This window comes from Lissotriton helveticus, chromosome 1_1, assembly GCF_964261635.1.
Source record: "Lissotriton helveticus chromosome 1_1, aLisHel1.1, whole genome shotgun sequence".
NCBI classification, from domain to species: domain Eukaryota; kingdom Metazoa; phylum Chordata; class Amphibia; order Caudata; family Salamandridae; genus Lissotriton; species Lissotriton helveticus.
The window spans coordinates 432,446,395-432,472,913 of NC_136057.1; the positions used below are offsets into that span (position 1 = coordinate 432,446,395).

General features: G+C 44.9%; 1 protein-coding gene across 1 annotated transcript in view; it reads left to right on the top strand.

The window, feature by feature from the left end:
• The window catches only part of CDPF1 (cysteine rich DPF motif domain containing 1), a 195,828-nt gene that overhangs the window by 21,128 nt on the left and 148,181 nt on the right, over nucleotides 1-26,519 (top strand). Inside the window, exons 2-3 of the mRNA XM_078673811.1 lie at nucleotides 15,725-15,895; nucleotides 16,016-16,137. Coding sequence (XP_078529937.1) covers nucleotides 16,025-16,137 — 113 coding nt within the window. The 5' untranslated portion in view covers nucleotides 15,725-15,895; nucleotides 16,016-16,024. The remainder of the gene's footprint in view (nucleotides 1-15,724; nucleotides 15,896-16,015; nucleotides 16,138-26,519) is intronic.

A 26,519-nucleotide genomic window follows, 5' to 3' on the forward strand; every position in this document is an offset into this window, starting at 1 on the left:
TTCATATCCAGGGTGTTCTGCCGCCCCAACCCATCTGGTGCAGCATCACCACCCGGATGCAGCTCAAACCACTTTTTTAGTTTAAGCTTTCTAGAGAAATGGAAGAGATCAATCCTTGTTTGAGTATAGTTCAAGTTTGTAGAGGGACAAAAGGACAGACCCAATGAAAGAACTTCATTTTCACAACTAGACCGTATACGTTTTGAAAGGTTTATTACCGTCAGATCTTATTGTTTCGGCCCATTGTCATCACTCCCACGGGCATTGTTTCTCCGCTTTTGTCTCTGGATTTTGGCTTGTTTGTTCCTCTTGTTTTTCCTCGTCCGGCCCGTCCCTGCCCTCTTTGATTCCCTTGATCTTGATACAACTCTGTCCTTCCCTGGTTCAATACTTGGAATTGCAATAAAAAATTCTTATTCTTTTTTTGTGGTTCCAGGCAGTTTCCTTGATTGAGCCCTACTCCTGAGGCATCCGATAGACTACTGTCCGACACATCCCTCTCACTTGCTTCCACCACAGTTGGTTTAGGGGCATTCATCACATTTGTATTTCCTGTTTTATGAAAGAGATGATCGTATTTCCTTTGAAATGTTAGGGTACGGCCAAACTCCTAATCTTTAAAATCTCTGAGGAACTTGCGTAGCTTTTTCATGGTTATTTCTTCTTCCAATTTTGTCATTTTTATATCCAATTGTTTCATATTTTCTTCCAGTGCCTCCTTGGATATTAATAGCCCCAGTTCACTTAGAAGCAAATTGTTGGCACACATAGATACTATACTATCTTTCAACGCATATTTAACCAAAATGCGCATCATCGTGGTTGAACATGACGCAGAGTTATTGGCCCATTCTTCCAACATCTCGGGATCAGGATCTTCGAATGTTGGAGTCGTGAATATCCTGAGCCCCGGAGGCACCCTACCAACCTCGATATACCTCTGGAGGGACTCTGCCTCCCACCACTTCGAAAGTTCTTTTGTTTGCAGTTTCTCCAACTGGATTAGTAATGTCTGAACTTTTGACTTCATCAGATATGTTAGTAGCTTGTACATTTAAGCTCGTGTTTGTACCGCTCTGCATAAAAAAGAGTTTATCTGCGGCTGCCTTTCTCTTAGCATCCAACGCTGCCATTTTCACTCTTGGCACACAGATGTAAACAGCAATCTGTGCCGGTCTCAGAGGGCGTCCCCTCTATTGTAACTACCAGCGCCCAAACCTCGTGGCAGAGATAGGTGATACGCGGCGCATCGCTAGTGGATAGCCGTACTTACCACCAATGCGCTGCAGGATCTCACCAGGGACCCCGTTTTGCGAAGGCGTTTTCCGGCACACCACCGCTCTGTCTACGCTCAATCCTTGATCTTCAATGAAGCTTCTTGCCGAGTTATGTCGGATTACGTAAATGTATCTTTATTGTTCAAATATCCAAGAATAATCAATGGGCTGTAACCAACGCCCAAGAACAACATCAGGAAAGCCACTACGGGGGAGCCAGCCTCGGCGCCTCTGATTAATCGAAAAAAAGCAGCTCCGGTATGAGGACTCAGCCAGGCTAGCTCACGGACGGTCCGGGTTGGGGCCACCGGCAGCCCAAGAATTTCCTGCTATTAAAATTCACATTTTGCACCAGCAAATTTGTGGTGTCCGGGTACGTTCTTTATATAACAGAGACGTTGTGGAAAATATATATATATATATATTTAAAAAAACACAAGGTTGCCCTTATTGAGAACGCCACACACGTTGGAGCAGTATACCTTCTTTATTGCAGGTTGTCAGATAAAGCGTGCTCGCCTCACGATAAGTCGCCAAACATGTTTCGGGCAGCTTCGCCCTTGCTCACTGGCTCAGTCCCAAATGTCCCAGCAGCCACTTGAGGAACCGTTAAAATGTTATAAGGACCCGCCCCAAAGGGCACGTGATAGGCGCATTACCTTTTGGTCCAAGTAGTCCCTTCCTTACCCACAATGGTGCGCTGACAGTTATTAGGTGACTTTGAAGTAAATCCCAGGTGGGTTCACCATTGATGCAAGCTCCACTCCACTGGCACATCTGAACCCTGCAACATCGGAGCTCCAGAGCCCTTGCTGTGCCTTTGTGACGGCACTGTAGGTCCGCTTGCTGCGCGGCAGGGCATTCTCGCGACGAGGCATCGCCGCTATTCCATTTAAAAAAACACAAGGTTGCCCTTATTGAGAACGCCACACACGTTGGAGCAGTATACATTCTTTATTGCAGGTTGTCAGATAAAGCGTGCTCGCCTCACGGTAAGTCGCCAAACCTGTTTCGGGCAGCTTCGCCCTTGCTCACTGGCTCAGTCCCAAATGTCCCAGCAGCCACTTGAGGAACCGTTAAAATGTTATAAGGACCCGCCCCAATGGGCACGTGATAGGCGCATTGCCTTTTGGTCCAAGTAGTCCCTTCATTACCCACAATGGTGCGCTGACAGTTATTAGGTGACTTTGAAGTAAATCCCAGGTGGGTTCACCATTGATGCAAGCTCCACTCCACTGGCACATCTGAACCCAACACCGGACCCATGTGACACCATCACAGTTCATCCTGCTTCCTTTTTAGTTGTTGGAGTGGGTCCGCTCCTCCCCCATTGACGATCGCGCTCACCTGTTGCAGCCCTTCCACGTCCTTGGACTGCAACACCCAGAATGCCGTGTGGCAGCAAAGCAGGTTGGTGGAAAATGCGGGGATGGACGGTAACTTGCGGCACCCCTGTAGGCTAGAAAGCACGATGACACACTTCGCCACAGATCTGCACAACAAGTATCTCCTCGAGTCCCCTATACTGCCACATCCACTGTCTTCATGATTCAATGTGCAGGGGCATATCGCGGTCCGCAATTAGCCCAGGAGAGGTGGAATACCTCAACTTCTCCCTTCCTCCTTCCACCAGGGCGGGTACCAAACAATGTTCGTAGCCGAACCAAGGGACATGCCGTGAGGCGTGCCAATTGTGGTCTGGACCCAAGAGCGTGGCAGGGGTATCCTAAACTGCGCTGCTGGCCAACGTAGAAATGTCTGTATGGTTTCTCCCTGGAAAGAAAGAGCTCACCAATGAGCCCTTGAGCTCCGAGAGGGAACACTGCGTATCGCCCCACCATCCGGTTCTGCCGCCTATTAACCCCTTCGATGCTCATGACGAGCTCAGCTCGTCATGACCACACCCATTTTCATTATGGCCCAGCACAGGAGAGGATGTTCTAAAGCACCCAAGGTGTTAACAGCTCGCAATTTTGACCGTCATTGTTTAAAATTGAATCCGACGCGTTTCAAGGCGATGACGCCCCTTATTCATGGATAGTGTACAGAAGGGCTGAAACGTTTGCCGCTTTCCACTTCCCAAACTTTTATTATTGGAGAGAACCCCCCAGAGGGCGTGGTTCACACGGAGGCAACTAGCAGCAGGCTAGTAGTTGTAGTCATGAAAGCGGCAAACCCAGTGTTTTACCCTGAGTGGGCTCAGTCGCCCTGTTGATTTATAGCATGTGTTCATCCTTGAGTAGGTGAAGGTGCAAGTTCCCGTGCTGTACTTCACTTGGTGGTGCGCGCTTTTAACACTGGAACATGTTCCGTATTGAAGCTCTTTCCACCCGACTGCTTCTAGTTCAGGGCAAAAGTGGTTCCCCTCTCCACGGCCAAGGGAAGCAGTGTATACTAACGTAAGTCACCAATATACGACATTATGTGCTTAATTTACAAATACATCTTATTTGAAACACTTAACAATGAGAGAAACAATATGAACTGTGTGTTTAACCTTGCCGGTTTAGAATACAAACTGTTTGGTGTAATCTTCCAATAACAAGTGACAAACTAATACGGCATATGTTAATTATGGGGCATTTATTTAAATTGTATTTGTGAATATAACAATGCATTTTGAGTGGCTAAATATGTTATACAAGTTTATTGGCCATTGAATGAATAGTAAGAATATACTTTACAAAATGGCTGCCATGTTCGCTGATTTGCTGACATCACATGTTGGGTTGAGTATGCACTTTGTATTAAAAAAAAACAATAGCACGTAGCATCATGGCGTTTGAAACATGAGCAAGCCGAATGGTGAAACGCGTTGTTTCCTTCTATTAAAATTCACTTTTTGCACTAGCAATTTTTTTGTGTCCGGGTACGTTCTTTATATAACTGAGACGTTGTGGAAAATATATATGTGATCAAGACTGTGGAGGCATGCTGAGCAGAATTTTGCACAAATAAAGGCACCTTTTGTTCTGGCACTAAACTGGGTTCTACTCTTCGTTTTTATCCTGTTGAGAATGAGAACTGGATAATTTGAGGCTTTTCTAGCGTCTGGCGAAGCTTTGTCGATATATAATGTTTTGTTCTCGGGACTATTTATATATTGGTGTGATTTCTATACATACACTCATATGTTGCCATCAAGACAATTTTCAAAATGCAATTGTCCTTATGTATTTGTGCAGATATTATTCATGAAATTTCAAATAATTGCAACATTTCTATTTCCCAGTTTTGAATTTCTGGATATAGTGTTGTTTTTTAGGGCTCGGCTATAACGCGCTGAAAGCGCGTTCTCGCCAGAGAACTATTGTCGGCGTCTCAGCAGTCTGAGACGCCGAAGGGAGACAAGACCTGGCCGCGCGCAGCGTTTTTCCATAGGATAACGTTGTGCGCGCGGCCAGGTCTTGTCTCCACGGCATGCATGGCAGGCCGGATCGCGTCGCGCGCCTCTGTGGAATGCAGGGGGAGTCTGCAGAGAGGCGCGCGGCGCTGATAAACAGCCATGCTTTTTTTTTTTTTTTTGTGCCGTCTAAAGTGATTGTGGTCAGATGTTTTTCGTATGGGTTGAGCAGACTGTCGGTGAATGGCAGTCTAGCTAAGTAGTGGTGATTACCATCAGTAAAAACTGTTAAGGCTGTTGTTACATGTTTCCTTTATATGAAAAATTTTACAATTGTAGAGTGGTACGATCAAAACAATGCTGAGAGTGATACGGGTTGCCAAATGTATTATAATATTACATTTTTGTTCGTTCCTACGCAAGGCCAAATTAATTTTTTCTTTCATAGCTTATCTCAGGACAGTTCTAATAATCACCAAATGACAGTCAGCAGGGACTGAATGTTCCTAAATTATTTCATGTTCTTTTTCATTTTATTTTTTATCAGTGATGGTTAAATACTTATTTTGGTATTTGTTTGGCCCTTGAGCATGACTGCCACTGACTTTCATGAACATTCAGTGTGGATTTAGTGCCACACACATGCTGCAGCATAACAGCATGTTATAAGGTCCCAAAGCCTTTGTCCTTTTAACTTTCTAACACGATATACATGTTCATGTTCAGAAGGTGATAATGCAATATAGGCCATCACTGTTGTTTGCTTCATCTGCTGTTTCACTGTTATTTAGCTTTTTTCTTGCAGCTCAGTGCACTAACGGCTTATTACAAACATTGATCCATAGATATGAGTCGTCCACTTTGACGTAAGTCATATGTTTGAATCCGAGGGACTTAGTTTGCAAAGATTTATGACCGGTTATTTCACATTTTATTCCAGCTTTCCTCTAGAAACGCTTAGTGTGTTTTAACACATTTGTATAACTATCTTTGTTTGGCTCATAAATATGTTATCTTTTAGCTGCACTGCAGGACTCCTTGATGACTCCACCCTTCAACTTTTAAATCAGCAGTTTGTAGTGGAGATCCAGGGAGTCTGAGGTTTGTTAAGATGTTAAGTAGATTTGCTTATAGTGATTGAAAATGAAACTCATGTACATGTTCAGTGGCTAGTCTGAAAATATTGCAACGGTCCAGCCCTCCTGGACATAAGTGGAACGCCCCTGAGGTGGAAGCCTTCCAAGCTTGACCAGGGCTATTGAGAGGTGTGCCACAGGAAACTCCTAAAAGGTCTTTTGACAACTTGCCTCTGTGTCAGCCACTGGATGCGGATGTTGAAGGAGCAATTCCCCTGCACAATAACAAAAATCGCATTTCAATTTCTACGCACTAAATTGCAGTCACACGAAACAAATCATTGTGCTGCGTTTAATGCCTCCCTGTTTATTTCCGAAGGCCGGCGGTGCAGGGGGCTGAGCGGAGGATGGCGGCGAGCCCGTCTGCAGCTGGGCCTGGAACTGAGCCATCTGCTCGGGGCTCGCTAGAGTCTTCAGCAGGCTGTTCTCCTGCTCCAGCTGCGAGTTCTTCTTGATCAGCTCTTTTATTGGCTCTAGAAACGTCACTACTGGGCAGATTGACCCCGACCCTGCCCAGGCGCTGTTCTCTCCATGGCACGAGCACCGTGGCCTATGGGCAGACTGACCCCGGCCTAGCCCAGGCACTGTACTCAGTCTATCCATGGCATGAGAAACATCATTACTGGGCAGACTGACCCCGACCCAGCCCAGCCCAGGCGCTGTACTCAGTCTCTCCATGGCACGAGAAACGTACACACACGGACACCACCACTGCCATGCACACACAGACACCACCACTGCCATGCACACACGGACACCACCACTGCCATGCACACACGGACACCACCACTGCCATGCACACACGGACACCACCACTGCCATGCACACACGGACACCACCACTGCCATGCACACACGGACACCACCACTCCCATGCACACACGGACACCATCACTGCCATACACACACGGATACCACCACTGGCATACACACACGGATACCACCACTGCCATGCAGACACGGACACCACCCGTGCTTAATTTCTAAAAAAAAAAAAGTGCCAGGGCTTTCATTTGTAAAAAATTAAGTGAAAGGGCACTCGTCAGGAGGCTACTGTAGTTAGCCATACATATTACGCGACTTTGAGCTATTGGCATTGTAAATGACAATGACTTTTATTTATGTTTTGGTTTTTAAAACATAAATAAAAGACCTTGTCATTTACAATGTCAAGACCTTAAACTCGCGTTCATTTACAATGCTAATAGCTCTAACTTTTGCAATGCCGAGACTGTTGCATTGTAAATGCTTGTATATTTTGCATTAGGTCCTTACCAGTGTCTGTTAGATATAGCGTGGAGTTCAAAAGACTGTTTTCCATGTTTATCTAGTAGCCATGTGACCTCCATACACAGGATTGTTAGATGGTGTTTTAAAATTTGTTGGGTCACTAATCACTCATTTCCAGTGAGCAAGGCGACTGCGTTCGCCGAAACGCATCTGGATTACAGCACATTGCAGTTCACATGAAAAATTTGAAATAAAATACTTGTTTCAAGAAGAAGAAAAGCGTCTGTTTCTCTGTTGTTTGCAACATGCAAATCAGGAGTGTTTGACTCGAGAGATATATATATATATATATATAATAATGCGCCAATCATCCATCTATGTTATCTGGACGGGCACATTTAGGCCCTTTTCTACAGGCCACTGGCCTACGGTTGAAGAATGTCATGAGATCTCGGAGGCAAGGTACGTTTTTAAAAAGCTTTTGCATTGCAATAGGTTTCCCATTAGTGAAAGTTAGACCTATTAGCATTGAAAATAATAATGCAATGCCAATAGCTAAAAATGTCAGTAATGCGAGACCTATTGCATTGTAAATGCTTGTTGTTCTATGTTTGCAAGAGCACAGCAACAAGGACATCATCACTGTTTCCATACACTATACCAGTTAAGCTGGAGGCAGTGGCAGGTTTGTTTTATTGCTGTAGCTCATTGAGCTAGTCTGATGTTAGTAATGGTGTTCAACATGGACATATTTTGTTTCCTTGAATGGGTGCTAAGGTGTCATTGGTTTTCCCAACACTGCCGTAACTGGTGAATTAGTTTGAACAGCTTAGTCAGATTTTAAGTCTGTGAAAAGACTGGTGCTGAAGCTGTCAAATGTTCAAAGGTTGATGACAGCAATTTGTAATTGTTAGAGCTTCACAAATGCGTTTGTATTGGCACACGGTCCTTGGCCCTGGTTTTAATGATGTATTGATTGCTTAACTGTTGACTTTTGACAGGTTCAGAGGGGTCTGGAAGGAGTAACCATCCTCGGGGATAGTCTGATATTCCTTTTTAATAGTTTTGTATGTAGAATTATTCAAAGTTAGTTACTCCTGCTGTCCGTGTTTGTAAAATGGCTAACTTTAGTGTTCCTGGTTGTTTGACTATGTATTTTTGTGTTTGTATAGTGTTACATTGCTTTTGTTTCTTGTCTGTAAATGCATGTTTTGAATTTAATCAATGTGCAGTTGTTGGTGATTATGCATGTTTACACTTCTGCATACAGTCAAACATGGGATTGCTATGGCATGAAATGCAAGATTTTGATATTTCTTCTTATGAACTAAATTGCTGATTTCACTGGTGGAAGCTGACAGCTGGTACAACCTCTGCTTTATAGGTGGTGTCTCTCCTGATGCAGCCTCATTTGCGCAATGTATCCACTCATCAAGTTTTTTGAGGGTGTCTCATGAAATGGGCTTTCACTCAAAGTGCACATTCTCTGGGCGTGTTGTTCCTTGTTGCATGCTGTATCTCTGTCTGGCACTTTCATCAACCCTATTGACTCCCCCACACACACCCACTGCCCTTCTAATCTCTCCCCTCACACTGCCACTACTCCCTCATCTTGCAATCCCACAACCCCCTCTAATCCCTCCCTCACATTCCCTATCTCCTCTCTATACTGCATGCCCACACATACTAAGCAGTTTTTCATGTGCCTTTTCAAGGTTTCCATCCCTCAAACCCATGCTTTCCTCGTCTTGTTAGAGTGTTTTCTGTGTACACCGATCCCTCTTTATGTTTTCTATGACCTGCTCTCCCCTTCTTTCTTTTTCACATGCACTATTTTTGCTCCTGTCTCAATATCATTCACCACTTCCTGCACAAACTACCTATCCCTCTCTATCTTCCTTTCTTCTGTGCAACTCTCACCCTTATCTATTCACCATGCCACATAATTCCACTACACAAATACACTCCACACCATTCCATAACTAACAATTTCAGTAAAACCCACGTATTTTCACCCCACACCACTTACATCCACTACACTTCAAACCAAAACACATAGGTAAAAGACATTCTTATTTACAATGCCAATAGCTCAAACTCTCGCAAATGCGAGACCTATTACATTGTAAATTATTGTTTTTTATTGCCGGTGCTTAGCACCTGAAACAAACCTGCTCTAGAACTCCTCCCTCTGTATCTCTGTGTTACCACACTTGCCTAGGACACTAAGTGCCAGCTGTCCCCGGCTCCTGTCATGTCTGCTGCTTGCCTTATCATGATTATCTATACAAATGTGCCTTAAGGATTTGTTATACACAGCATTCAATTCTTTATACAGCCATAGAGATGGGCACAGAAATAAATCACTCAAGGGATGTACTCCAAAAGCGTTATATTTATGATTTGAATTTAAATAAAAATCTACTCCTACACAACATTGTCACTATTAAAATTTTTCAGCTTCCATAGTGGTGTGACACCCTTGTTGAACACAATCTTTAGTGTACAAATCACTTCCAATTTCCAATTCGAAATTTCCTAGAAAGTATCTTTCTATACAAATATGTACAACATACTATCATCATTTGTTAACACATATATACACAATGGGTGTCCAGTAAGTCGACGTTTCGGTCTTATGTAGGTCAAAAAGATCCTTCGGAACATCCTCAGGACCCAGTGTTGTTTAGTATCCGACAATTCACTATTCGTTAAATGTGGTCTTCATCCTGTATCAAAAATCTCCAGTTAGAGCAACCACTCCATAAAAGTAAGTGGATCAAGCAAAACTTAATTTCATCAACGCAACTTGCTTAGCGTTTCAAGTCTGTGCCTTATCATGAGGCACGTTTGCTGCTGACGTTGTGGACAGCCGGTCTTGTGTATACCCCAAACCTTTCCCAAATCTTCCCAGAATGAGGTGGGGCCATGGAGGCTGGTTCTTATCCCACCATGTGACGAGTTAGAAAATGGGTGGGGTGGGGTAGAGTGGTACACAGTGAACCCTCGCTGATTGAGAAACAGCCTTGTAAACCCAGGGCTTATGCTTAAACCAAAGCAAACACAAGAAGATGATGCTCACTTTGCCACCCCAGTTCAGACCAAGCCATTTGCAAATCAGTCTTGACTCTGTTCCTCATGGCAACAGTCCAGCTCGACTTCCAAGCCAGGTCTTTCCTGGACCGGAAACAAGCATCCTGGGACAGGTTTCAGAGTAACACTCCTCATCAGCCAGTCTAGCTTGAATCCAGTGGCAAAGTGAGCAGGGGACCCACGTCTTGGCATACCCTGATAACTTAGGGCGAACAAAGCAAACACAAGGAGATTATGGACAGAGAGCTGAAACTTTTTAGACACTCACCCCCTGTCACAGATCTGGGTTGAATCCATCATTCTTTAGCTCACTTTCCCACCCGAGTTCAGACCCAGCCATATGTAAATCAGTCTTGACCCGACAGGGAACAGTCGAGACCCAACTGCCAAGCACCCAGGCTGTTTTCATTCAGTGAGGCTGCAGTGTGTCTTACAATGTTTTAGGCCACCGGGGGCCCAAGGCAGAACTCAGGTAAGCCCTGTAAAACTTGTGATGGCCAGCACAGGGGCTATAGCACATGTACGTATTGAAAGTACCTGTTTTTGCCTGAACCTTGCGCAGAGCGAGCATCACACTCTTTGAAGATTTACTGAATGAAACATTTGGAGAAAAAGTATGAGGTAGCAATTGAGGCAGAAATTGAAGAGTCCTAATCAAGTAAGTGCCCTTGCTCTAGAGACTGATATCTTCCATGTGGTCTAGCCTTGTCCCGTGCTGGCCAGTTATTGGTGGAAAATTGAGGGTGAGCTCTTGTTAGTACTGGGCGTTGTGCTGGAACTTACCTCTCAGATTGCCCTGATGGGGTTGCTATATGACCGTGGGGGCACCAGACTGGCGCGTATGTTTATAGGGGTGTAGTCGCCGGTTGCCAAAAGTAGACATAGCCCAAAAATAGAACTTGGCAAAGCACCCTACAATGACTGAATGGAGAGCGGGGGTAGACTGGTGTGCCCAACCGGAAGAAACCAACTACACAGCACATGGCTGCCCACAGACGCTTCAGGAGGTCCGGGGTAAATGGTTGGACTGTTATGGACTAGATTGGGAGGAGTGACTATTTTAAGCTGTGATAACTGGAAGTAGTTGATAGCGGTTGTAACGGCTGTTGTTTGCTTGTGTCTTTGAAAAGCTTTAACTTTTTATAGCAAGCATTTGCAATGCATTAGGTCTCGCATTTGCGAGAGTTTGAGCTATTGGCATTGTAAATGACAATGCCTTTTATTTATGTGTTTTGAAAACCTGCAAGAGTTGTGTAAACATGCACTTTGTACTTGTAGTCCTTGCTTATGATAAGAAAGGCTGGTAGTAACTGAACCTCTTTAACAGCCAGCTTTGCTTCTCCTAAGCAAGGAATACAAGTACAAAGTGTATTTTTACACACCGCTTGCAGGTTTTCAAAAAATAAATTAAAGGCATTGTCATTTACAAAGCCAATAGGTCAAACTCTTGCAAATGCAAGAACTATTGCCATGCAAATGCTCATTTATTCTCTTGCTCTGGGAAAAAATCTGATGAAGCAGGTCCCCAAAATTGTGCCAGTGGGTCTCACCTGCAACTACTGGCTTCAATTAAGCACTTCCATCAAGTAATAAGGTTTTAAAGGAGACCCCCTACTTGTTCATTTAAAGACTGCCAGAAGAGTGTCAGGGTGCACACAAACCGCATGTTTCACTACAGTACCGCGCCCTTCCGGGCCTGTCAACACCTGGCTGTGTGATGGGATGTCAAACTATATAATAGCAGCTTTCATTTTGACCTGTTTGACCGAAGAGAAGTGTTTCAATTATGGAAATGCGATAGACAAAATTCTGGCGGTTGCTTTTGTAGTTATAGACACAAAAACTTGGCTAATCTGAACTGCTGGTGCCCAACGTTTGCCTGTGAGCTTAAGACGCTTCCGGTCCGATCGTTTGGTTGTCTAGGTCTCCTTATATGTAACAACACCGACCATCCACGTTTCAACTGTACTCACCTGAGTAGTTTTGTGAAGCTAATCAAGACCATAATAAGCATGAATCACTTTCACAACTGGAGTTAAAGCACCAGTGATTATCGAATTAATGGCAAGTGCTTAACATAAAAGCTACTCTCTCTTGACTTACACTAAATTTTACCTGATTTTAAGTGCTTTTTATTGATTTGTTTTAATAAACTAACATAAATGATTATTCATTCACTAGTGCAATTATCAATAAAGATTATTCATTCATTCACTAGTGCAGTCAGCCAAGGAAAAATTTAGAAAAGCAACTTATTGGCCTGTTCTACATATTAAAGAAGACAGATAAACAGACGGGGTTAGAATAAGGCTCCACTTTCAACTCTAGGTTCTGGAAGCAATGCGGGCTGTTTTCACTTCCCGAAAGCAGTTTTGCCAGCTCCTGATTTAATTAAGAGAGCTCTGGTTTGGGCGGACCTTAGATTTAAGGAGGTGTGCTGGAAGTGGGTCTTAGGGGCTTAGGGCCAGTGGGCCACTACTTTGTTGAAAGGTAGGGTTATGAGCTATGTCATAGCTCCCAAAGGGTCAAGCTAACCAAGAAGGGACCATGAAACCTACTACTCCCGAAGGCTATGACGTTTCAGGCTGTATTGTACCTACAACCAATGTGTTAATTTGCAATAACTACATTTCAGTTTCTTGTAACATGAGCCAGTTAATAACTGTGGAATGTTGCTAAACTGTTCGTACATTTTTGTCCTCACATTTCAACATTTTTTCTACCTTAAAGCCTAGAAACACACCTCCAACAAAATGGAATTCCAAACACTTGTGTACATCTAGAAAATGTAGCTAAATGGAAATCGGTGCTAAAGTATGCCAGACATTCAATATTTTACTAAAACTCAAGTTGAATTTTCAGTCTAATTATCTAGTCTATTCCGGATCTAGAGATACAGCATGCAATACAAACCAAGTATGGGAGTTTAGCGAACAGATCAGCAATTTCATATAGGCACGCAGCTGTGGAATTTTCTTGTTCACGGTACATCTGTGACACCTTCTTTCATTTAAGGGTATCAGATAATTTCTTTATTTCTGTTGCCACGACCTGAAAGGACTGTAAGGCCTTTATAATTTGAGATAATTAAGGAACCAACGTGGTGTAAATGGCACATTTTCTCGTAAAAGAACTGTGAGAAAACTTTAGGCAATTACTTGGATTCGATAGCTGCCAAAACGACAACATACTATGTGTTTATGAAATGTAATCTGAATGAATGTGTATGTCTGCACCATGTTTAGAGCATCTGTATTCTCCATTGATATTCCTCTCACTTGTGAAAGTTACATTTTTGTATGACTAATTGTGTTCAATGTGACCACGCAGGAAAACAGATGTAGTTAGAACAATTGTTTCATTTCCTGTTCTGAGGGAGCAGGCAGAAACGTTTCAGTGAAACACCAAAGGATGAAATGCATTCACTGCAGAATGGTTTTAAACTAAAAGGTCTGGACTCTGTTATGGACATCTGTGCTTTGAAAAAAGAAAGCCCTTCTTCAGAAAAGCTATTCCTCTCTAATGAGCTCAACACAGTGGCTTGCTTGTGCAACTGCAGATTATGAGATACCAGTAAAACGTCACTATTTGAAGGGCAGAACAACAATGCAGAAGGCTTTTGCCACTTACCTGGTTCGTTTCACATTCCCTCTGGCATGTACTCTGTGCCTCCACTCAGAGGTTGGAGTTCATGTCATTGGGACAAATGCCAGCATGACTGTATTTTACAGGAGTCAGCCTAGCACCTGCGGCAGGGTATCCAGCAAAAATATGAGAGTTCCGCAGCCAGGAAGCTGACAGCCACGAGTAGAAATGCATGCACCACTTCGCTGACCTCCTCCGGCACGGATCAATTGCTGTAGGATATTCAATGCAGCACTTTCAAACTTACCGCTCTTCTGCGACTATAAAACAGTCCACACAAGACTACAGTGGATTAGACGCCTAATAATGTAAATCTTTATTTTGAGAAAAATGTTAATACTTGGTCTGGAGTTGGTAGGTGGAGTTTAGATCACAACTTGGCCGCCCAAAAAATAAATGTAAAGATCTTTTTGCTGCGGCACTGCAGACAAACAGACACTGCCCGCGATAGTGGCAGCTTCGGGTTTACAAATGAAAAGACTGCAGACAGTTTAAAGGGCTAGCTGGCACAGTGGAGCACTGAATATTTGCGACTAAAAGGGGGCATTCTTAACCTCTTCAGACCTCAAGCAGTTTCCTGCTCAGTGAATGGCATTTTCATATGAACCATTGGTTTCAAAGCAACGCCAAGCCAGACTGAGGGGGGAGATCCCAGGGGAACGAGTCTACTCACTCTAAAACAGGAAGATTGGAAAACAAAGGTCACTTCAAAAACAATACGAACAAAACTAACATAATCTAAATTTGTTGCTAGACAGTACCATGTTCTTGTGCTGAGCTGTCGGTACCCGAATACATGTTGTTTTGCTCAAGTGTGTGCTGAAAAGCGCGTTGACGTGCACAAACACACGCACATCACTGTTTACGATTAAGAAGTGAGGGGCCCCAGTGTTGGCCGAATTAAAGTACTTTTTGTTTCCTAAAAGGCAAATAACAGCAAGAGATCTTGTTAAGTTAGAAGGCACTCACACGAGAGAAACAAAAGCAAACAACGTGAGCCGTTCACAGGCACATCGCCTGTCCGTGCGCATGCACATCACCTGTCCGTGCACGTTGCAATCGCCTGTCCGTGCGCGTGCACATCTCCTATCCCCTTTCCGCTGAAAAATCGACAATAGATCTCGCCAAGGCGAGTAGCGTATGTGCTGCGTCGCTAGGTGAGACCTATAAAGGATTGTTGGTTAGAGGACACGGTTTCCTGCCTCAAGCCTAATTTCTCAATCTCTGCTGAAATACTTTCATCAGGTTGTCAAAACCCACAAACACTCTTCACGTGATAAAATGATATACATTGTCTTTTTACCTTTTCTCTTCCTCTGAAATATTATGTATATTACCAGATCGCATAATTGGCATTACTACAAACAAAAGTATTTTTAAATATCTTTGACTTGGAACAAGTGTGTTCGACCTTTCCTCCATAGCTTTAATTGTAGAATCCAGATCGCAAATTTGAATCAATCAAGGTTAGATATGATGTATTTTCCTCTGTTCCTTTGGCCATATAGTAATGGGCTCTACGTTTTTAAGTAGTTCTGATCTGTTAATTGAGTAGAATGTTGCCATTCCTTTGAGAATGTCAATTACCAGGTGTCTCCTTTTTCCACGAACCAGCTGTGGAGTGCACAGCATCAACTAACCGGTTCAATAGAAAGCGGGTTGTTGACATTAAGTATAAATGGTTCCCATAGTTGCCAAGAAAGGTGTAAATATTGGGTCATGGCGTTATCATGTTCTCGTTAAGACCTGTTGTATAAGATTTAACAGACTAAAATGGAGTATGAAATCATTTATAAAAATTGTGTGAGAATTTTGGTTGAATTTCGGCCTACCCCGTTATTCAATTATTATAAATTCCGATTAGTAAACATTTTATGGATTTCCTTTTATTGAATGCATGTTAATTTGGATTTGCTCTATGCTTAGTTATAATCATAACAGGTAATTTTCCAGAATTTAATAATAGCGTTTCTAAATTGCTACTTCTGTTTTGTGGATCAGTTAATCAAAGGCATTGGCATGGTGTTCCAAGCACAACGGATCTCCAGTGGCTTTTATCCAAGAAGAGAATTACATTTGATAAGTTTCTACAATATGTTCACCAACCTCAGGAAGGACTTCCAACGTCTTTAGAACTTAGAGACCTTCACAACTTTAATTGCTACCAATGGTGTAAGTATGTTGGTGTCTGGCACAGACTAATGATTAACAGTAAGTCTTTTAAGGAATTTAGAGATTCTATTCATTTTCAGACTATTATATCTGGAGTAATTTTGTGTTTTATTGACATAGAATTTTTAAATGGAGTCCAGTGAAGAAGCCCGCCCAAAAGGAATGTTTGAATGCTATTTATGCAAGTTAACCGCACCATATAGCTATTTTGGGCAGAAACCCCCAAATACACGCTCTGTCATGTAAGTACTATAAAGCTTTTGAAGGATTTTATACTGGAAACTCTACTTATAATTTAAAGTTTTGAACAGTACTCCAAGCCCTTTCATTATCGTGTTTAAATTTTGAGACTACAATGAGGAACATGTTTTTATTGTTTTTATTAATAGATCATTAACAACCAAAGAAAAGTACAGATCACGCAACTGCTTTTGCAGAGTACATATACAGAGTTCATGTTCAACGTTCCCCCAATCCAGTTTAGGTGCAACAGAATGCCCACTGGGCATTGGTTAAATGCACCTGGAGATCCCCTCCCTTTGTCCGCTTGCCGCCGCTGGAGTGATGTGAATTGTTGTTTGGGCTTCATTGTATATGTGAGAGACTAAGCGTTTAGGGGAGGGTGAAGTGCAAACATGGTCAAGTAGGACAAATGTGTGCGACTGCTGTGGAAAGGGAGGGTTCAAGTTCCTAGAGAATGCTCTGAGCCTGTAATACGGAAAAATATCCAACACTCTGTGGGTGCCCCGCCTTGCAGTGACCTTTAGGGGTATAAAGCTGCCGTCCTGATATAGGTCTTCATTGCAGCGAAGTCCCAAGGGGTGTAGCCGCATGACCATGTTGTGCTTGCATGGGATTGAAAGCTCATGGAATACTGGGAGAAAATATGAGGTGAAGCCCCACCTTGGTCAGCAAATGCCACCAGGCCCACACCCAGTCTCAGCTGTGTCAATCTCTCTGCTCGGGCGCATGACCTCTGTTCAGACATAAGTGTTGACTTTATGCGTGGCAGCTATATTGCCTAGATATGGCTGGCAGGAAGTTGGGAAGTGCCAGTTATGTATGTACTGTGCCTGTGAGTTAAGAGAGTATGGTTCGAAGTTCGGAGTGCCCATCTCGTCTCTCTTATATGGGAGCGTCAATTTCTCCCATTTCAGCCTGGCTTGCTTGCCAGCCCATGCTAACCTAGTAAGCTGGGTTCGCAACTGCTAAAAGAAAACAGCATTCAGCGGAATTGGGATATTGTTGACCAAGTAGAGACATTTTGGTAGTATCACCATTTTGTCGAGGGACACCATCCCGGCCAATGACCGGGGAAGACTGATCCATTTTTCTACCTGTTCAATTTTGGTCAATGGTTTCCCATAGTTCTCCCTTATAATTTCCTGCGGGTCCCTGCTAATTTGACTCCCCAGATATCTAAAGGGACCGGTCGCCAAAACCAATTGCTAGTCTAATTCACAGGGTGTTGTGGAGTCTGTGAGAGACATTATGAGTGACTTGGCCCTGTTGATTGTGATCCGTAAAAGGGAGGAGAAGTGAATAAATTCTCTTATTAAGGGTGCTGGGTTGACTCCTGGGCTTTAGACATAGATTGTGATATCTTTAGCATATAGTGATATCAAGTTCTGTCTGTCCATGAACGCAAGACCTTTCGCTACATGGTGCTGGTGCAGTCTTGCAGCAAACGACCCCATAGCCAGTGCAAATCGGAGGGGGGACGGGGGACGGTGGGCATCCCTGCAGCATCCCCCTAAACCCCCTCATATCAGGGCAGACAGGGTCCCATTCTGTCTTAACTTTGCTGTAGAGGAGGCATGTAACAGCTGTAGCCAGCATATGAAGTGCTCACTAATGCCCAACCATTTCAGCACATAAAAAAGGCAGGGCTACTTTAACTAGTCAAACTGTTTTGTTGCATGCAGAAAAAACGCTGCTGCTGCTGTGTCCGGCTCTGTGGTGTAGCATCGCGAACAGTGTACGCAGGTTGTGTGATGAACACCTGGCAGATATGAAACCTGCCAGTGCCTGATATAGGCAAAAGGGCCAGTAATCTGCCTGCCAATATTTTGGCTAGTATTTATTATCTGTTTTTATATGTTTTATTCTCTGTATTTGTAAGTGAAAGGAGCCTGCACGAGTCTAGGCTTGTGCAACGTTTGCCCGGAATGAGGAGCGTGATCATCAGTGCTTCACAGAGGGTGGGAGGTAATATCCCCTTGTCATATGCCTCCATATACATTGCCAGCAGCTGGGGCAGTGGTTCCCAAACTTTTTCGACCTGACTGGGTTTGACAACTCTCCAGGGAGCCACAGCGCACGGTTTGGGAATCACTGAGCTGGGGTCTTAGCAGCTGTGCTTTGTCCTTCTAAAATTGGCCCAGGAGCCTGAGCCTGTCGGTGCCCTGAGCTTTCTCGTTGTGGAGGCCACGGATAGTCTCCGCTATCTCCTCGACCGTGATAACTGCCTTATGGAACTAGTCGAGTGTGGAACGCACTTCCACAAACATTGCGTAGGTACCATTAGTGACTAATTGCTCTTTCAGTGTTTTGAGTTTACCTTCCAGCCTGTGTTGGCGGATCTTATGTCATTGAAGACCCAAGCCTGTTTGGATGTACACATACCCATTATCACCACCTTGTAGGTCTCCCATGGCGCCGAGGGTCTGTCAATGGACTTGTCATTTATGTCAAAAAAGAGTTTTATCAATACCTAATCTCTTCCCGAAATACTGCATCTCTTAGGGCTCCGCACAGGAGCCGCCATGTAAACACTGCAATGTACCCATCCAGCACAGCTAGCTCCAGCATGAATGGGGCATGATCAGAGTAAGTTCTTTGGAGGTCCTGCATGCTAGTGATGCAAGCCCCCGCACTCTCCGTGAGTTGCAAGTAGTCCACTCTGGAGCATGCCGATCAGGAGGTGGTTGCCCATGTGCTCTCTCTGACAGTCCACGCCCTAACTTTCCAAATATCTGTCGGTCAACCCTCTGCCATACTATTCCTGAGCTGATCAGCCGCTCAAGATGGGGGCCTGTGACCCTCAATTGATCTGTCCAGTATCTGATCTTGAATAGTGTTAAAAGCCTCCACCCCATAGCACTATGTCTGTGTTTATAGGCCTGCACTTTTTTCCATACTTTGGGGGGGAAAAAAGAGGGGCTGTTTATGTTTGAGACGTAGAAGCACAAAAGTAGAATTGGGTGGGCATGTAGCAGTGCATGTAGTAAGATGCATCTCCCTTCCAGGTTGGTGGATATCCCCAGTGGATGATGGAGAGACCTTTGCAGATAAAAATCACCACATACGTATGCTGAATATTATGTGTGCATCTGCGTTCAATACATCGCACGAGTAGCTGATGCATGTGTGCTTGCAGATGTGTTTTCTGGGGAAGTGCTATATCTATCTGGTGCAGTTGCAGGTATGTCAAGATGTGGCACATTTTGCAGGTATTATTAGTCACTGTATGTTCTAGGTTATAATCCAAATCCCTTTCATGCACTTACACCACTAAGGGACTGGCTGAGGTGTCCGCTGGTTTGCAATCATCCACTCTGGGTGTAATGAGCAAGAAAAGTGTGCATCGGCCGGTTGTAAGCTATGGGCCATGACCCTGTTGCGTGCAGTAGCAATGTGTATCTGTATTCCACCCCTCCCACTCCAGCAGCCCAAACTGGCCAGCGAGTAACAACTTACCCTCCATTTACTCTACCCCAATAACACTGACAAATTCTAATGCAGCAGCTTTATCTGCAGGTAGCCGCATTGTAATCAAGGAACTGGGTAACACCCATTGTTGGGGACTGCTCAAATACCCAGCCCTGTAATATGACTGGTTCCTGGGACAGCCTTGTTGTCAGTCAGGGGAACAAGGGTTACTGGCGATATGCTAACGAAAGCATGACGTTATTCAGAAGACTCGATGGGCCATGCAAGAGTGTTTCATCTAGTAGTTAAGAGTGTCATCGGAATCAGCCATGTCCAGTCAACTGTGAATATATGGGGCCTAGTCTTTAGCCATCTGGATCCATTGAATTGCCCGTTGCGGGTCAATTCTTCTCGCAGGTAGAGCAAGTTTCAAAAAAATTTCTGTTAGGAATATGGAGCTAGGGTTACCATCGTATTGAAGTGATCCTAGCTCTCTGGGCCAGTCTGACTACTGTGTTGTGAACGTCCCATATTGGTGGTTTTTCCGCAACACGTAGTATGCAGAGGTTATTTCTGCGGGACCTAGCTTCAAGGTCTTCATTTTTGGCCTTGATGATACCTAGGATTTTTTCCATATGTATTCGTTTTTAGGGCTCGGCCTATGCCCCCCCCGCGTCAGCAGGGGGTGGAGCTACGAGCTCCTTTTGTTAAGGGCTTTTGAATCTTGCAGGAAAAATTCCTCAGTGCGCGAGCTTTTTCAGTCCTTTTTTTTGCCATCTGCATAGTGATTCGTCTTCGCTGTGCTGTCTTTCTAGTAGCCTTCACGCAGTAGGCCATGTGTAAATCATTTAGGGCACTTCCGCCATATTCTGTGTGGTTACGCGCGCAGGGGAGTGTTATAAATTTCAATTAGGAGCTGTCAGGGTGCCGCCGTAATAGAATCCAGATGGTCGGGGCGCGTTCACCAGTCTGCAGTGAGTGGCGCGGGTTCGTGCTTGTTCTGTGTCTCGCGTTTCCTCTTTTCATGCAGATCTGGTTTTCTTTACTGACTACAGCTGTGTTTATATAGACAGTGGCTTCAGTTGTGCAGCAGGTGCAGTGGCACCAGTGTGGTGTAGCTATCATTAGTGGAGCAGGGGCAGTGGCACCAGTGTGGTGTAGCTACCATTGTGCAGCAGGTTCAGTGGCACCAGTGTGGTGTAGCTATCATTAGTGCAGCAGGTGCAGTGGTACCAGTGTGTGGTAGCTACCATAGGTGGAGCAGTTGCAGTGGTAGTGTTGCTTAGCTCAGGTGCAGTGGCACCAGTGTGTGGCGTAGTTACCATTCGTGGAGCAGGTGAGGTGTTATCAGTGTTACTTAGCTATGATTGCGCAGCAGGTGTAGTACCACCAGTGTGGCGTAGCTACCATTGTGCAGTAGGTGCAGTGGCACCAGTGTGGCATAGCACCATGGGTGGAGCAGTTGCAGTGGTAGTGTTGCTTAGCTATCATTGTGCAGCAGGTGCAGTGGCACCAGTGTGTGGTAGATGGCGTTGTGTAGAAGGTGTAGTGTTATCAGTGTTACTTAGCTATGATTGTGCAGCTAGTGCAGTGGCACCAGTGTGGCGTAGCTATCATTGGTGCTGCATGTGCAGTGGTACCGGTGAGTGGTAGCTACCATTGGTGGAGCAGGTGCAGTGGTAGTGTTGCTTAGCTATGATTGTGCAGCAGGTGCAGTGGCACCAGTGTGTGGTAGCTACCATAGGTGGAGCAGGTGCAGTGGTATTGTTGCTTAGCTATGAATGTGCAGCAGGTGCAGTGGCACCAGTGTGTGGCGTAGTTACCATTCGTGGAGCAGGTGAGGTGTTATCAGTGTTACTTAGCTATGATTGCGCAGCAGGTGTAGTACCACCAGTGTGGCGTAGCTACCATTGTGCAGTAGGTGCAGTGGCACCAGTGTGGCATAGCACCATGGGTGGAGCAGTTGCAGTGGTAGTGTTGCTTAGCTATCATTGTGCAGCAGGTGCAGTGGCACCAGTGTGTGGTAGATGGCGTTGTGTAGCAGGTGTAGTGTTATCAGTGTTACTTAGCTATGATTGTGCAGCAGGTGCAGTGGCACCAGTGTGGCGTAGCTATCATTAGTGGAGCAGGGGCAGTGGCACCAGTGTGGTGTAGCTACCATTGTGCAGCAGGTTCAGTGGCACCAGTGTGTGGTAGATGGCGTTGTGTAGCAGGTGTAGTGTTATCAGTGTTACTTAGCTATGATTGTGCAGCTGGTGCAGTAGCATCAGTGTGGCGTAGCTATAATTGGTGCTGCATGTGCAGTGGTACCGGTGAGTGGTAGCTACCATTGGTGGAGCAGGTGCAGTGGTAGTGTTGCTTAGCTATGATTGTGCAGCAGGTGCAGTGGCACCAGTGTGTGGTAGATGGCGTTGTGTAGCAGGTGTAGTGTTATCAGTGTTACTTAGCTATGATTGTGCAGCTGGTGCAGTAGCATCAGTGTGGCGTAGCTATAATTGGTGCTGCATGTGCAGTGGTACCGGTGAGTGGTAGCTACCATTGGTGGAGCAGGTGCAGTGGTAGTGTTGCTTAGCTATGATTGTGCAGCAGGTGCAGTGGCACCAGTGTGTGGTAGATGGCGTTGTGTAGCAGGTGTAGTGTTATCAGTGTTACTTAGCTATGATTGTGCAGTGGCACCAGTGTGGCATAGCTATCATTGGTGCAGCATGTGCAGTGGTACCGGTGAGTGGTAGCTACCATTGGTGGTGCAGTGGTAGTGTTGCTTAGCTATGATTGTGCAGCAGGTGCAGTGGCACCAGTGTGTGGCGTAGTTACCATTCGTGGAGCAGGTGAGATGTTATCAGTGTTACTTAGCTATTATTGCGCAGCAGGTGTAGTACCACCAGTGTGGCGTAGCTACCATTGTGCAGCAGGTGCAGTGGCACCAGTGTGGCATAGCTACAATTGTGCAGCAGGTGCTGTGGCACCCGTGTGGTGTAAGTATATTTGGTGGAGCAGTTGCAGTGGTAGTGTTGCTTAGCTATGATTGTGCAGCAGGTGCATTGGCACCAGTGTGTGGTAGATGGCGTTGTGTAGCAGGTGCAGTGTTATCAGTGTGGCGTAGCTATCATTGGTGCAGCATGTGCAGTGGTACCGGTGTGGTGTAAGTATATTTGGTGGAGCAGTGCAGTGGTCCCAGTGTGGCGTAGGCGTAGCTACCATTGGTGGAGCAGGTGCAGTGGCACCAGTGCGCCACATTGGTGTAACACACTCACTACCACACACTCACCTCCACAGACTCACCACCACACACTCACCACTACACACACAACCACACACACAACAACACACCACCAGCCGTCAGTGCACGCTTTCACAAACCACAAACTCTACCAGGCGTACAACACCAGCCGTCAGTGCATTCTTTTACAAGGCGCACTCACCAGCAACCATCATGAACGCTTTCACCAAACACACACACCATCAGCCATCTGTGCACGCTTTTACCAACCACACACCCACCAGCCGTCAGTGCACCCTTCCACCAGGCACACACACCTCCAGGCGGCAGTGCAGTCTTTTACCAAGCACACACACCACCAGCCATCAGTGCACAATTTCTACAGGCAGTCACAAACACACCACCAGCCATCAGTGCATGCATCAATTGTTAACGCAGCCACAATTAACTATTGTAGCAATGTCAGTATGGTACACTTTACTTTTAAACATATTCATGTAAAGCACAGCATGCCACCATTGCTACAATTCCAATCTAACTCACATAATTCCACTACACACCACATGCACACACTCCATAACACATGGCGAAAACACATTGCCATTTACAATGCCATTAGCTCAAACTCAAATAAATCCGAGCCCGATTGCATTTCCAATGCTTGTTTTTCTTTGCCCGTTCGCCGTGTCATCTGCATCAGAGATGCACTTTTAAAGTTGGCCAATATGGTTTCAGTGCGCATCAGTGTGCTCTTTGATGTGGTCCATACAATCAGACAAGAAGTTTATTTCGGAGTCAATTTTTGCAGGTTTTTCTTCATTTCCGAAAGTAAGTACCGTAGGTCAGGCTCGGTATCTTGAGCAGAGGGGGGGCCTATCCGACATAGTCTCGATGGTGTGTGCCGGAGTAGTTGCTTTTCTGCTTTCAAACATGTTTAGATTATTTACCCATGTTGCGGTGTAATAGATGGGAAAGCCAGGAGCGGTGATATTTGCTAGTACTCATTGTCCAGCAGCGCTTTCCCTTCATCCACAGGGGATTCTGACACATCCCGGCTGTCTGCCTTCTCTCTTACAGGGAGCAAGATCAGACCACCAGGGCAACTGGTAGGCCCGACTTCCACCACAGTCTACCACCTCCCTTCTCTGGTATTACAGGTCACAAGATGCAGGAATGGGCATAAAGCACACTACTGTGTTTAAGATGTGCAAATCTGGCCGTTCCCTTGCCCGTGGTAATCGTTCATAGGTTGCCTCTCTCAGGCCAACCTTCAGAGGCCTGCTTGGTCCAAGTAAGAATACTTCCTTCTCCAGATGCATGAGCTCAGCTGTATAGAGACTGCAAGGAGTGGAGGAGAGAGTACATCATAGGACAGTCAGGGATGGAGAGTAGGCAGCACGGACTACCACTAAACCTGTAAAGGCTACAACTTAAGTGTACTTCACTTTCCAAGCACTTTAAAGCCCACGACATTCAATCAGGAAGAATCAGGGGGCTAGTGACTATATTCCACATGTATTTACACAGAGCTTGTAGTCTCCAAGTGGAATGCAGATAAAAAGGTCTTTACCGCAGGATTACTTATCAGCAGCGCCCAACTATTAGTAGTGTCATGGCCTGGTCTTGGAGATGGTAGTCACTCGTGTTAGAAGGGGGACTGCTTTAGGTGTACATCAATTCAGTCTAACGCTTTTACTGAGCATCAGACCGAACCATTAAAAGCGATCAGGGTGCTTCTGACCTATCTTTTCTTTAAGGTGTGCTTCTGAGCTGCATCTTTCATTGCCGTGCATTTCAGTGGCAGCAACACTCATATGCCTCTAATAACAGTAAGGCCTGTGCGATAGGAACCACGCTGCCACGTGTGCTGTTTGGAAGAATCGAAGCATACATCTGACTGTTCACGCTGGTGAGGAAGAGAAGACAGTGGAGCACTGTGCTAAGCTGTCACCTTTCCTCGCCAAAATGGACACACTGTTCCTGTGCTGACACATGATTGAGACATACTAAATCAAGGGCCAGTTCCCTAGTTCAGCCCTGCTGCATCCACTTTCAATACTCACATTAGACTGCATATTGCAATCTTTACCGAGCAAATCCTTCACAACCCTTTTGGGCTTCCATCTAGTCACTCCTGCTCCATGGGGCAGAGTTTTACAGGTAACTTCAAAAGTTCTAGTCATCATTTGAGAGTTTGTAGCAGCCAGCAGTCTAGTGTAACAATTAAGTGACCTTGCCACTTGCTATGAAATATGTAGTCTGAAAGTAGGCCTGTGACAGAGGTGCTTCAGTCCGCGCTGTGCGAATGCTCACCGAACGCCTCGTCAGGGGTTTTACGTACTATATACATGCAGTTGCAAACTTGTCATTAGTAAATACATGTGCTATTTTAACTTTTAAAGCTTTTTCATTGTTGTATCAAATGTGCTGGTGTTATGATGCATGCATCAAATACATGCATTTCAGTTTATTATTAAATTATCTAACTCCCAACATGCCAAGTATCTCTGATGCTAAGTTGTGCTTCAGTTACTCCAATTCAAAATGAAACATTTAAACTTTCTCTAAAACTCTCTCCCACACACCATTCTTGCCTGTGTTGTTAACCATATAAAGAGTCTGAACTTGCTTCCAGAAATGAGTGCATTATTTCATATCGATTTAGGTCTATCTTACAGACCGCTTTTAGCAGTCTGTTGTAGAAAGACGCGTTGGACATTCTTAGGGCATGAGACACCCACTGGACCCAACAGTTCACAATTTGCAACTGCAAAACTGGGATCTTAGTGTAGAGGGGTAACACATGACTTTGAAATATATCACACTATCACACTATCCACTTGGAGTCAGGGGCTGGTTCAGATAGTTCTTGAATCAAGGTGACTGGCTGCAGCTCACAGAACATCACTTAGGGTAACGAGGAAATACATCAGTGTCCCTCAAGGACCAGAAAAGGACACTTGTCTCTCCCACGAAATGAGGAATGGGTCTGAGCAGGTCAGAGACAATGGAGGCTGTTCAAGGAATTCTCCTTGCCTATGCTTAGTCTCCTAGATCTTGTAGAAGTTCTTGGGCAGGTTCCATCCAGCAGGGTCCTTCAGGCACTTGTAAGGCTTGCTCCCATAAGACCACCTCCCAGCAGGCATTAATCTGCTGCACGTAACAACTGGATTTTTCAGAAGGATACTTTTAACACCTGAATTGTCACCTGGTGAATATTGCCCAGGCGTCAGACTGTATCCGCAAACTTTAAAAACAGTACTCCAGCACGTTGGTAGGTGGTGTCGTGTGGCTCTGCTACTTCATTCCACTTTGGAAATGACGAATGGAGCTGCATATGTGTACAAACCATGTGTGCTGCCATAAATTACTTCTTTTCTGTTACTTCAGAGGATCTAAAGCTTCTCCTTTGTCTTTCAGGCCATTATTTTTCTCCAAATTTTCCAGTGTGCAAGGGAAAATAAAACCCCCGTAAGACAATCGGGTTTAAACTGCCTAGTAACTGTGGCAAGTAGATTTATGTATCAGTTGACAAAATCGGTTTATGATTCCTGGGTTGGAGTACTACCACAAGGCCTGCGAAGATTGTGCCAAGAGGAACCCGAGACCAAACCGGACCATAAGGCCTAACTTTACCTTGCCAAACCAAGAAATCCACTTCACAACCAGTTGAAGTCGAAAGGAAAGTTCTGTTCAGCATCAGTTCATCTACTTCAAACCCTGAGCCATTCCCTGTGTTGGTCCCCTTTGCAT